Source organism: Enhydra lutris, unplaced genomic scaffold, assembly GCF_002288905.1.
Source record: "Enhydra lutris kenyoni isolate GAN:26980312 unplaced genomic scaffold, ASM228890v2 scaffoldscaffold37, whole genome shotgun sequence".
In the NCBI taxonomy this organism is placed as follows: domain Eukaryota; kingdom Metazoa; phylum Chordata; class Mammalia; order Carnivora; family Mustelidae; genus Enhydra; species Enhydra lutris.
This window is the reverse complement of record NW_019154121.1, coordinates 21,844,092-21,858,470: the sequence shown is the minus strand read 5'-3', so window position 1 is coordinate 21,858,470 and position 14,379 is coordinate 21,844,092. Positions and strand designations below refer to the sequence as shown.

General features: G+C 40.8%; 1 protein-coding gene across 1 annotated transcript in view; it reads right to left on the bottom strand.

The window, feature by feature from the left end:
• The window catches only part of LOC111154473 (integrator complex subunit 4), a 112,934-nt gene extending 99,207 nt beyond the window's left edge, over positions 1-13,727 (bottom strand). The window contains exons 1-2 of the mRNA XM_022514084.1: positions 13,615-13,727; positions 8,522-8,716 (exon numbers count right to left, since the gene is read on the bottom strand). Of these exons, the coding sequence (XP_022369792.1) occupies positions 8,522-8,716; positions 13,615-13,668 (249 nt within the window). The 5' untranslated portion in view covers positions 13,669-13,727. The remainder of the gene's footprint in view (positions 1-8,521; positions 8,717-13,614) is intronic.
• Positions 13,728-14,379: the final 652 nt, after the last annotated feature.

Genomic DNA, 14,379 nt, shown 5'->3' with positions numbered 1-14,379 from the left:
ATGTAGTGTTAGAAAATGAAATTTTAAAAATATTAGCATTTACAATAACAAAATATTAAATATCTAGGAGTAACTAGCAAAAAAATGTACAAAATCTTCCATGTTTATGGACTGGAAAACTCAACACAGTAAAATGTTAATCCCTAAATGTCAGCAGAATGAGAGTTAATGCAAGCCTAATCAAAATCCTAGCTGAGGGACGCCTGGGTGGCTCAGTTGGTTGAGCAGCTGCCTTCGGCCCAGGTCGTGATCCCAGCATCCTGGGATCGAGTCCCACATCAGACTCCTTGCTTGGCAGGGAGCCTGCTTCTCCCTCTGCCTCTGCCTGCCATTCTGTCTGCCTGTGCTCGCTCTCTCTCCCTCTCTCGCTCTGACAAAAAAAAAAAAAAAAATCTTAAAAAAAAAAAAAAAATCCTAGCTGAAATTTTGTTTTGTGGCAGAATTTCACAAGCTGATATCAAAATTCATAAAAAAATGAAAAGACCAAGAAAAACTAAGATATTCTTACAGAAGACAAGGTGAGTGAACTTGTCCTGTCAGACGTCAAGATTTAATATAATACTATACTAACACAGCATGGTACTGGCACAAGAACAGACAAACTACTGGAATAGAATAAAAAGCTCTAAATACCCATATATAGACACTTCATTTACCACAAAGGTGGTAACTGCAGAAAAATGGAGAAAGGACATTTTTTTCAATAAATGCTGCTGGACATTTGGATTTCCATATACCCAAGCAATATACACACACATCAATCCCACGTGTAAATAGCAAATAATAAAGTTTCTAGTAATAATGCAGCAAAATGTCTTAGTGAGTTCAAGGTAGGTAAACCCTTCTTATATCAGATAAGAAAAGCCCAAAAATAAATGAAAAAATTGTCAAATTGGGCTATATTAAGAAATTCTTTTCATCAAAATACAACACTAAGGGAATAAAAGTGCGGAGGTGGGGGATAGTGGGAGGGACTAAAAAGGAAGAAGATATTTGAAAACACATATAACCATTAAAGCCATTAAGGAACTTGTACTGGGGAAAAAAAAAAAAAAAAAAAAAGGCGCCTGGGTGGCTCAGGTCATGATCTCAGGTCCTGGGATCGAGTTCCGCATCAGGCTCTCTGCTAGACAGGGAGCCTGCTTCCTCCTCTCTCTCTCTCTCTCTCTGCCTGCCTCTCTGCCTACTTGTGATCACTCTCTGTCAAATGAATAAATAAATTCTTAAAAAAAAAAAAAAAAAGGAACTTGTACTGGAATATAAAGAATTCACACAAAACAATAAGGATAAAGAAAAATATGCAAGAAACATCAATAGATATTACCTAAAAAAATATCCAAATGGCCACTTACGTATATTAAAATTGTTCCACTTCATCAGAAATCTAAGGACTACAAAGGACCTACTAAGGACTACAAATTAAGGCTACAACGATATACCACACATCCACAGAACTGTCATATGAAAAAGATCAATAATTTCGACTGTTGGCAAATATGTGGAATCGGAATTCTCATAGCACTAACAGTAAGGGGGGGGGTCTAAATTGGGGGTCTAAATTGGTACTACCACTTTGAAAAAGTTGGCTCAGGGGGTGCCTGGGTGACTCGGTTAAACAACTGCCTTCAGCTCAGGTCATGATTCCAGGGTCCTGGGACTTTCTGCTCATCAGGGAACCTGCTTCTCCCTCTCCCTCTGCCCCTCCAGCTTGTACGCCCTGGCTTACTAACTCGCTGTCTCTTAAATAAATAAAATCTTTAAAAAAAAAAACATGAAAAAGTTGGCTCAGTAATTTCACTCTGGGGTATACAGAATATAGAAATGTAAGACATACATACCAAGAGACCTGTACAAAATGTTCATGGCACTACTTCCTATAGTAGTTAAAAAGTGGAGACAGCCTAAATGTCCATCAATAATGGAATGGGTAAATAAATCAGGGTATATTCATACAATGAAACCTTATACTGTGGTAAAAATGAATAAACTATAGCTACCATCAATAATATGAATATCAATATAGGTAGAATTTTGAGCAAAAGCCACACATAAAAGATGTACACTATATTCCTTAATTACATGAAGTTTAAAAAACAGATAAAAATAAACTGTATTTAGGAGTACAGGTTTAATGGTAAAAAATAAAAGAAAAAGGTAGTTATTACCCTGAAAGTGAGGACACTGGTAGTTATCTTTTGGGAACGATCTAAATCACTAGAGGGGAGTCTGAAAAGGCTTACGGGAGGTTGATAATATTCCATTTCTTGACCTGGATGGTAGTTACACATTGTGTTCACAGTATGATAGAGCAATATGCTGTATGACATTTTTCTACCTGTTCTTCTTTATGTGCTGTATTTCACAATAAAATTTTAAAAATGTGGTAGCTCAGTCAGTTAAGCACCCTACTCTTGATTTCGGCTCAGGTCATGTCTCAGGGTCCTAAGATCGAGCCCTGCATTGGGCTCTGCACTGTGCATGCATGGAGCCTGCTTAGGATTCTCTCTCTCCTCTGCTTCTGCTATACCAGCTCCACTCCCGCTCACCATGCTCTTGCTCTCCAAATAAATAAATAAAATGAAATAAAACAAAATGTTACTTGGATTACTGAGGTTAACAGAGGAAACAAGAGATATTTTGACATTAGGAGGAGGGAAAATGAAGCGAGAGAAATTGGAGTGGGAGACGAACCATGAGAGACCACGGACTGAGAAACAAATGGATAGTTTTAGAAGGGAGAGGGTGGGGGGATGCGTGAGCCTGGTGATGGGTACGAAGGAGGGCATGGAGGGTACGGACTGCACAGAGCATTGGGTGTTATACACAAACAATGAGTCATGGAACACTACATCAAAAACTAATGATGGTGACTAACATAACAAAATTTTTAAAAAAGTAAAATCAACAAGACTCAGTGAAGAAGGGAATAGGAGGAGAAGAAAAGATAAAGGATCTTTCTCAGGTTTCTGATTTAAGGGTCTATATCAATAACAGGACAACTTCCCAAGATAAGGTAGACTGGAGAATGAAGGGAGATCCTGAATTCAGTTTTGAATATAAAGAAAAGTCAATTATTTTATGGACTTCAAATTACTGAAGTATCAAAGAATCAAGTCTTTCTGAGACAATGGACTAGTCAAATCCTAGTAAAAAATAACCTGCAGTGAGAGGACAGGAAAAGAGCTATATAGCCTTTCAATGGTCTGGAATGGAGTCACAGACCTCCAAACACAAGAGAGCTACAGAGAAAGCAGAAGTACTGGGCCTAGCAGACAAGAGGAGGCAAGAATGGCACAAAAAAGAAAACAGGATCTGACCCAGTAACACTCCTGATCAATCTGGATACGTTACCCAAGTTCTTCTACTTTCTGAAATTATCCCTGGTACCCTCAACACCTAAGCTTAAAACAAATGGCCTCCAGGGAAGCCCTCTCTAACTGCTCTTCTCACCATCAAAATCACCCTGGTTCAGGCTTTCATCACCTTGCTTCAGACTCATCAGTCTCCTTGTTGGTCACCCTAACACCCATTTTCCCCTCGTCCAACTCCTCCATTCTCCATCCTATTTCCAGAGTGATATTTCTACAACAAAATCCACAAGATAAAATAGAGGCCCTCCATGATTTCTAGTCTTACCTGTTAAAGAACTTTTAACTTAAAATCTATACCGGCTGCTTGCATTTCTTCTAATGTGACAGGCTATCTCACATCTCCATGTGTTTGCTCACAACCGCTCTTTCTTTCTAAAACACCTTTCTTTCCTCCTGTTTTCCAGCTGGCCCAAATCTGTTTTAGAGGACTCATTTCAATGATCACTCTACTCTTTAACGCCATTCTAGTCCCCTGCTCCCAAGTCACACCGACTGCCCTCTTCTTTAAGGTCACATCATAACCTGTCCCAGATTTCACAGCTACAACACTGTACTGTAATTATCAATTTATTGTGTCTGTATCTACCCAACTAGATTCAAATCAGGGATCACATAATTATCTTTTATATCCAACACTAGCACAAGGCCTGGCACAGAGTTAGTATTCAGGACGTTTCAAGAAAATTTAAGAAAACGAAGAAATGAATAACCTTACCCCTTACTATCTATTTACTACATACATTATTTGGTCTACCAGCTATACTACTAGCCCCACAATGACAAGGAACATGTCTCACAGTTCTATATCCTCCACAGCAACTAGCAGAGTAGCATAAGTGAAGAACCCGTCATGTCAAGCAAGTTCAGATACTGCTGCCTGACCACAAAAACTCTGGAGGAGAAGCAAAAGCCCAAGTAGCTTATCTACTAAAATATAAGAGACCACATTTATGGATAACAAACCAAAGAATAAAAAGCGCTATGGTCATCAATCTAGAACTGGACACATTTGGGATCTGTCCTCATTTTCTTTGAGGCTAGAATCTGCTAGACTAATGCACGCAGCATGACCTGGTTAGAGAGCCTAGGGTATGATATCACAATACCAATTTCATTTTTTCTTTTAGACATGATAATGGTATTGTGATTATGTCTTTTAAAAGAGTACCGTTTAGAGATAAAAACTGAAATTTATGAACATAATGACATGATGCCAGGAAGAATCTGGTGGAGAGGCTTAAGAGTGGAGGAAGTAGAAATGGACAGTTGGGTGGGGGCATGGCCATTCAGCAGTGGTAACTGCTGAAACTGGATAATGGGTGCATGGGAATTAATGAAACCATTCCCTCTACTTGTACATATATCTGAAATGTTTCATGACTAAAGTTTAAAAAAAAAAAAAACAACCCACATCAAATCCAGACCTTCCATTTACTTAGCTGGGTCACCCTGAAAACTAAACTGCTCTAAACTTAGTTCCTTTTTTTTTTAAACATTTTATTTATTTATTTGACAGTGAGAAAGAGAGAGAGAGTGGACAAGCAAAGGGAGCCACAGGGAGAGGGAGAAACAGGCTCCCCACTGAGCAGGGAGCCCAACATGAGGCTTAATCCCAGGACCTTGGAATCATGACCTGAACTGAAGGAAGACGCTTAACCAACTGAGCCACCCAGGGCCCCTCCAAGCTTAGTTCCTTAGCTGGATTACATAAATATCAATGGTGGTGTCATCAGGATTAAAAATATCACATGCGGGGGATGCCTGGGTGGCTCAGTCAGTTAAGTCACTGCCTTCAGCTCAGGTCATGATCCCAGGGTCCTGGGATCGAGTCCCACATCAGGCTCCTTGCTTGGCAGGGAGCCTGCTTCTCTCTCTGCCTCTGCCTACCACTCTGCCTGCTTGTGCTCGCTCGCTCTCTCTCTCTCTCTCTCTGACAAATAAATAAATAAATAAAATCTTTTTAAAAATAAATAAATAAAAATATTACATGCGGAAAGAGCTTTATAAACTCCAACAAGCTATATAAATGTTAACTGTTCTTAGAAGTATTATTACAGGGGCACCTGGGTGGCTCAGTGGGTTAAGCCTCTGCCTTCGGCTCGGGTCATGATCTTGGGGTCCTGGGAACGAGCCCCGCATCGGGCTCTCTTCTCAGCAGGGAGCCTGCTTCCTCCTCTTTCTCTCTCTGCCTGCTTCTCCGCCTACTTGTGATCTCTCTCTATCAAATAAATAAAATCTTTGAAAAAAAAGTATTATTACAGAAAAAAAAGAAGTATTATTACAGATGATTATGGGAAACAGAGTTATATTATCATATAATAGGTGGATATTGCTAAGAAAAGAGGTAACTAAAAATAGATTACTAAGTGTCTGAAAACTTGAGAACAGAAACCCTGATGACATTCATGTAAAACGTGCATTTATTAACCCCCCACATTGTTCCAGGGATCTTGACAGGAACTGGGACAGAGATAAACAGATTTGGAGTCCCTGAATTTAGGGGCTTAACATCTAAAGGAGAGAGACATATGGCAAACACTGGTTATGCTAAGAGCTAATAAATGTGCTAACAGGTCTGTCCAGCGCCCAGAAAAAATGCCTGATATATAATAAACACTCATTAACTGAGTAAAAAGTCTCACAAAAGCATAAGCTCACTCATTCAACAGATATTAATTTTACCACGCACTGTTCTTGGTATCGCAGATTCATCAATGTAAAAAAAAAAAAATCCCTGCTTAAGAGAAGCTTACATTCTGGCATGGGGAAATAGACAAGGTACCAAATAAATGAAAAATTATATAAAATAAAAGAAGATGGGCGTGCCTGGGTGGCTCAGTTGGACACTTGATTTTGGCTCAGGTCATGGTCTCAGGGTCATGACATCAAGCCCCACGTCATGATCCCCGGTCAGCACAAGGTCTGCTTGAGGATTTTTCACCCTCTCCCTCTTTCCCTCCTCCTGCACACACAGGCACATATGGCTCTCTCTCAAATAAATAAATCTTAAAAAGAAAAAAAAAGAATATTAGAAGATGCTAAGTGCAATGGAGAAAACAAAATCAAGGAAGGGAGCTAGGAGGTTCTGGGGTGGAACAGGCAGTTTCAATTTTAAATATAGGGATTAAAAAAAGTCCTTAATAAAAAAATGACATTTGAGCTATGACTTGAACAAAGTGTGGGAAGTAGACATAAGAACATCTGAAGGAAGTGTTCTAGGGGGAAGGAAACATAAGTGGAAAGACTCTGAGGAAGGAATATGCTTGACAGAGAAAGTGGCAGACCAGATCACAGGGCAGTGGGAGGAAGACAGACTGGGAGAACTGCATGTGAAAAGACATGGATTTCTGAAAATCCACAAGATCTTTGGGAAACTATAAGCATTTCTGATTAAGCTAGAATATTATATGTGTAAAGGAAAACACCCTTTATGTCATATTTAAAAGATTTAAATAAACATAGTTTATAGAAAGAAAAGAGATTGAAAAGAAAAAGAAGCTTTTGAAGACATTACATGCATCCTGAAAGATGCAAAAGGAAATACAAATCGTCATTTACAAAGTATTCTTAAAAACTTCAAATATATGCTTAACCTGAACCTAACAGGGCCTATACTGTATACCTAACCGTCCGTTCCTAGTAAATAAAAGGGGGAGAGGAGCAAATTAACCTCCAAGGAAGGAAAATTCAAAAAACAAGACATTTTAACAACTGACTGAGTTTATCAGGTCAATGTCACCAAAATAATAAAAATTGTTCTAGATTAAAAAATGACCAGGGACGCTTGGGTGGCTCAGTTGGCTAAGCATCTGCCTTTAGCTCAGGTCATGATCCCAGGGTCCTGGGACTGAGCCTACATCGGCTCCTTGCTCAGCTGGGAGCTTGCTTCTCCCTCCCACTCTGTCTGCTGCTCTCTCTCTGACAAATAAGTAAGTAAAATCTTTAAAAAATAATTTAAAAAAATTAAAAAGAACAAATGTCATGTGTGAATAGTGTTTGCATTTTTATTTGAAGCAATCAACTATTAAAAAATATTTTGAAAATGAGAGAAATTTGAATACAAACTAGTTGTTAGAGTATATTAAGGAAATCTAGTTTAATCTGATGTGGTTACATGTTTTTTTTTTTTAAGTCCCTTACTGAACTGTTTGGGAAATATATTATACTTTAAAAAACTTAAGGAAGGGGTGTCTGCATGGCTCAGTCAGTTAAGCGGCTGCCTTCGGCTCAGGTCATGATCCCAGGGTCCTGGGACCAAGCCCCACGTTGGGCTCCCTGATCAGTGGAGAATCTGCTTCTCCCTCTCCCTCTGCCTGCCACTCTGCCTACTTGTGCTCTCTCTCTCTGTGTGTCAAATAAATAATTAAAATCTTAAAAAAAAAAATTAAGGAAAACAAACAGAGGGAGCAAATCTGTCAAGATATCTGTTATGTGTTAAATCCTAGAAACGGGTATTTGGGAGATCATTATAGTATTGTTTTAACTTGTCTATAGGCTTAAACATTTTCATACTAAAGTTTAAAACTTTGATTCACCCATGATTCAAATATCTGGAAATTTGTCTTCCCTTCTACTTCAGATCTTACTTATACAAACTGAAAAATAAACACATCTTGTGACTTTCATTTGTTTAAACTATTTCCTGCATTTAATCAGTCACAAAATGTTTTGTCTAACCCAGTAAAATACATGGAGAAATGAAATGCCACTACACAAAGGAAAAAAAAAAGTTAAAAAAAGAGGGCTATCACAATTAGATATGAGGGCCTTCAATTAGGGCAGAAAGAGCAGGATGACAGGATGATATTTCAGAGACAAAGCTGGTTACAGAGGGTCACAGCTGAAGTCCTCCTTTGTATGCCCACCACACTCGACATAACACAGGCAACACTACCCCAGCAGTATGTTCGCATCTGTCTCCATATGCACTCTATGGATACCTTCTATATCTACACAGAGATGCAGCAAATTTCTGAGAAAAGGATTTGGATCTTTTTTATCTCTGTATCTACAGTGCCTGGCATGTGGAAGACCCTCAGTAAAAGACTGCTGAATGAACACCTTCTTATTTATCTTGTGATACTAAGCCATTCTGTACACATGATATAATTCTTACACACACTCCCATCAGGTCCTCAAGACCGTCTTACCTTGTAATAATGTTCCAAGAGAATCCTGACTACTCCCTCCACGCTTTCTGCTTCAACAGGCTTCCTGGCAAACTGGAGTAGGTACTGCAAAGCATCTGCTGGGGAGGTAGCTTTACACAGATCTATGTGGAGTGCTGCAGATTTACTTGGTTTTGTCAATCGGAGTTTCTTGGTTGCAATTTCCTCCTGTTGTTGCTGCAAAGGAGCAGGCAAAGATAACACATGAAAACACAGGGTCTGCAATTTTCACTTTGCCTCACTCCCTTATACCAAATAATGTACTTTTTTTAGGGAAAAGCACTATTATGAAGTGGGAAAAGGACACTGGATTGGAGACCACCAGGCTGAGTCGCCACTTTGCTTCTCACTAGCTCCTACCACTGTGGCCTAGTCATTTCATTCCTCCAAGTCTCAATTTCTTTCTCTGTAAAGTAGGTCCACTAACACTTTGTTCTGCCTATCTCTCAGAACTGTTGTAGCTTTAGGGTTAAAAGGACACACAAAGGATCTGCTCCATTCTTTCCTTAAAAGAAATCTCAATTTTATAAATATGTTCAGACTGTGCTGAGGCATGCACCAGGCTCATCTTCCTTGGTGAGAAACCTGGAACTGATGGGAACTATCTATAGCTCACACTGAGTAAGTCTTCTCCTTACTCCAGATAACTACCCAAACCATTTTCCCTCTATTAAAAGAATGGTAGTATAAAAAAATTAAAAATACAGTCAAATAGCTCACAAACTGTAGCCACTTAACAAATGTTTATTGAATGGTTATTCAGTATTAGGACTTATCCATAAGTTCCAGTTCTGCTATTCTAAGTAAGTCATAATTCTTACTTTCATCATCTGTAAAATGGGAGTTATGACACTACTACCAGTCTTTCCCAACTAAGAATCCTCATCTGAAGTACAGGACACGCACAATTATTTGAGTAACTCTTTTCTCAATTCTCCCAAGGATGGTGCATAACTAGAAGCTTTCTAGATGCATTCGTTATGTATAATGGTGCCAAAAAAGTTCATGTAAAAGGGAACCTGTCCCTCCAAGGCTTAAGTCAGGCCCTGTGGGTAGGTACAGAGAGCATAATAAGTAAGACAAATGTTGTAATCAAGAATTTTCCTTAACATCAGATGCATCGTTTTGATATCCTGAGCAACCACCTCTTTACAAATTTACCTTTCTACAGAGAAAAGATAAGGGTTATTCTAGTCAGGAACAAAGTAGGATATGATATAAAGGAACTGAGAGTTTTGAAGTTAGAGAATTTGGGTTCAATAACCACTTACACGTGAGAGGAGGCCAGTCCTCCTTCTATAAAAGAGAATATAATACCTATATCATACGGATGTTTGAGAAGTCTAAAGTACAATGTCTTTGTGTGTACACACATATAATAATAAGCACTACATACATACCAGTTCCCTCTCCCTCCTCATCTTCATAGCAGGGGAAAAGATCAGAAGCACTAAGATCTCATATCATCACTCTAAGGTAATGATTCATGCAGAATGAAGTGAAGAAATGAGCTCTTTTCTTAAAATCCTTACCCACTCAAATCCTATTCTACACCATTCAGTATTCTGTGTTACTTGGGCTCCAATCAGGTCAAAACCTGAGAAAGATTTCTTTTCATACAGAATATTTAAGGGGGAAGACAAACCACTATCTGCTATCAGTCAACCATCAATAACATTTTAGTGAGCCAGGACCTATGATCATCCATGGGTGACAGAGTAGTTAGACATGAGCTGGGGGCAAGGGTAGTGATAAACAGGTGACACATGAGAAGCCTGAGGACACAACATCCTGACTCTGTGGCTCTTAACATCCTGGCAAGGCTTCCAAAACCCTGGAGCTGACAGACCAAGAGCCACAGGTGTAGAACATGCAGCCCTCCTTTCAACCTCTGCCCCAGGGTTTCATTTTAATATACTTACATTGTGGTTTCAAATCCACCCCTACACCCACCCCCAACCCCGCCGACTCCTATGGGGAAAGATGGCCAGGACAGTTCTGGCAAGAACATGGTAGAGCCAAAAACTCACCCTCCCAACTGGTAGAAAGAGTCCCTTAGATGACTGGAAACAACCTCAGTAAGAGACCACCATAGCTATGACCCAGAATCTATGCAAACACAAAAAGACACCCCTAGTTCCAATGCGGTAGCCACTCTGGGCCTGCACACTCTCCATTCTTGAGAGTGTACTATCCTTAATAAACTGCTTGTGCTTGCTACACTCTTTCTGACTGTCTTTATTTGAGCCTGGATCCTCACATAAATCTTTGTGGGAAATCCAAGAACCTAGACCTCCATTCATACAACTCAAGAGTCTCCTACACATAACAAAAAACACAGGGATGAACCAGGCATTATCTCTGTCCTTAAGGAGTCCAGACTGGTAGAGAGATATGTATACTGTGTGAAATTATCTAAGAGAAAACTCACGAAAACTGAGTAGGGAGGATACAAGGGGAAGCTGGAAGGGGGAAACTGTCACTCTACAATTAGGGAAAAAAACTGTGGAATATAGACCCGAACAGAAAAATCAACAAGAAAGAATAATCAATTACAGGCCCCAACACGGAAAGATGTACATTGCATCTCCTACAAGAAATTAGCCACTCTTGGGGCTCCTGGGTGGCTCAGTGGGTTAAAGCCTCTGCCTTCAGCTCAGGTCATGATCTCAGGGTCCTGGGATCGAGCCCCACATCAGGCTCTCTGCTCAGCAGGGAGCCTGCTTCTCCATCTCTCTCTGCCTGCCTCTCTGCCTACTTGTGATCTGTCTGTCAAATAAATAAAATCTTAAAAAAAAAAAGTATTAAAAAAAAAAAAAAGAAATTAGCCACTCCTGCAACTCAGCCAGTGAGAAACTCTCATCATCCTAGACTTTCCCTTCAAAACTCCCACCTTCTTCTCCATAAAATAAGGGTCCTCTTTTTTGTTTGTTGGACTTGCCCTGTGGTTTTGCCATGGCTTGCATGTCCTCAACTGCACATTCTGTTATTCCCAAATAATTACATTTTGGCTGGTAAAAGAACTATTTTTAAGGTTAACAACTGATAACACTGAGTGGTAAGTATAAATAGATGAGTACAAACAGAATACTAGCCACGGAAGTAGAGGAGGAAGAGATGAAACTATTGCTGAGGTTTTAGATGGGTCCTGAATCAAAAATGGGAAAGCAAAAATAAAGGGAAAAATGACATGCACTCCATGTGAAAGAGAAAACAGGTCCAAGAGTTTGGAGAAGTGTAAACACATGGCATGCTGGACCAAGGGTGAGTATTCCTAGGTAGTGGGAACAGAAGAACTACGGGAAAAAAAAGGAAATCACACTATAAAAATTGTGAATGTACAGAATGTCATCGAACTACACACTTAAAAATGTTTAAAATGGGGGCACATGGGTGGATCAGTCAGTTAAGTATCCAACTCTTTTAATTTTGGCCCAGGTCATGATTTCAGGGTGGTGAGATCAAGCCCTGCATTGGGCTCTATGCTGAGCGTGGGGCCTTGCGAAAAGAGTCTCTCTTCCCCCTCCCTCTGCCCCCCCTCACTCTTGAGCCAAAAAAAAAAAAAAAAAAAAAGTTTAAAATGGTAATATATGTATTTTACCACAATTACGAAGGAAGAAAAAAAAAAGTGGGCAGGGGAAACGGGCCCAGAAAATTCCAGAAAGCAAATCACGGAAGGAGCAGCTCTGTGAAATGAGAAAAAGTTTCCTGAGGGGGCCCTGGTTAGCTCAGTTGGTGCAACAGGCAACTCTTGATTTCAGGGTTGTGAGCTTGAACCCCAAGCTGAGTAGAGAGATCATTTAAAAATTTAAAAAATTTAAAAAGAAAAACCTTCCTGAATATTGACTCATTCCAAAAGTTCAAGAAAACGAATTTCACATAAAATGAAGCAACAAAAAAGTGCCAAGTTTAAATCTCAAAGTTATATTTAAGGGAAAAAAAAAAAAAGCAATCTTTCCTACAGTCAGTGAAATATGCTACAAAAATGTGTCCACAAAACAGAAATGATAAGTGAAAAGAGGAAGAAAAACTTGTCAATACAATAATCTCTCTGTATTATAATCACCGGTATGCTTTTCTTTCTCTCCCACTAGGCTGTGAGCTCCTAAAGGACAAGGACCCTAATGTGTATTGGACTTTGTAGCTCAACACCTTTCACTATACCTAATACATAGTAACTACTCAAAAACTCTTGCTGAAAGGATGAATGAAATACTTAAGAAGTTTACTGCTGGATGGTCTAAATCCTGCTACACTAGAAGTCTGAGGACCTAGGGATCTAAGGATGCTTTTGACCTACTAGAATCAATTGGGGACTTGTCAGAAACGCAAATTATTGCCTCCACCTCTCCCACCCCACTGAGTATAATCTACATTATAACAAGATCGCCAGGTGATTTGCATAAAAAGTCTAAGAAGCACGACACACGAGATAACCTCTACTTTAGCAACATCTATGAGGAGACACATGGAGAGTCACTGCTCTAACAGGGGCTCGGACCACCTGTCCTTAACTCCAAAAGGAGGGAAATAACTGCTCTCCTTCCTACGTAAGCTGTTCCACAAATGGAAACTTCTGCCCCTATACAGCCTGGAACCCTCACCTGCTTTAGCTGAGTCTTGAGGATTTCTACAGACTCTCCAACCACTTAGAGTTTTGCATACAACCAATTTGTCCCCGGGCGCTATTTGGGGGGGGGGGGGGACCAGGAGGTGGGAGGAGCTCCACCAGAATTTGACTCTGAATCCTCCTATCCCTCCAGAAGCTTTTGAGCCACATCTGTAGAACGAAGTGCTAACGTAACCAGAATAAACTGAGCTAACGGATAAGACATCTTCATACACTGTAAAGAGCTTTCTGTTCTAATAACTTTATTAAGTGTCAGACTGCACATATTAAAAATGACAACAGCAGCTGCAAACGAACACGCCCACTTAAGTGTAGTTTCGGAGAGCCTATCAAAGTAGTCGGCACTCAACCCAGGTTTGCGGCGCCTGTTTTGACAAAGTGTCTGGAGCGTGGATAACCTTCCCCACCCCGAACTAATCCTAGGACCTTTCCTTCCATCCATTACCTGAACCACCTTAGTGAATTCCTCGTACACCCGCTTCTTTAGGTGCGCCGCCATGACTGCCCGCGTACCCTCTCAGCTTCCGTACTCGACGAGGGAGGCGGTGGTGGAGGAATTCGGAAAACTTGCCCGGGCCTGAGGAACTCGCCACTATCCCACAAGGCAGTGGAGTTCCGAGAAAGAGAGGCCGCTTCCTGCTGCTCCACTGCCCTCCCCGCGGTGCAGCAGAATTTGTCCTCCTACGCCTTGTGCGCCGGCGGAAAGAAAATGAGGGCGCAGAGCGAGGGGGCGGGGCCTCTGGCAGGAGGTGACCGGACTGAAGAAGCGGAAGAGCCAATGGCAGCCTTCGGGGGTTCGCTGGTGGACTCAGAGTGGTCGGGAGCCTGGTAGCGGTGCTGAGCGAAGGGAGGGGGGCGTACAGGGCAAAGGTCAAAGGCGCGACGATCCAGAGCTAGAGGCAAAACCCGGAGCGGCTGGAGGCGTTTCGGAGGAGAGACGTGCGAGAGCGGGCCAGCTGGCGTTTTCGTCGTCTTTGGCTGTTCACGTTTGCTGCCTGTAGCTTTTTTGAGCTCTCTTTAAGGTTTAGTTGTGTGACACCCCTCTCCTGCCATGGGATTCTTTTTCCTGCTGTCTCATTCCAGTTGTTTGAAATCCACTTATTTTTCAGGAATCAGCCCTCCCTCCTCACCCCCATAGTTACGGGAGAGAGGAAAGAACCCTGAGGTCAAGGGTCAGGCACCCAAGTTTCAGACTTTGATTGGCACTTAA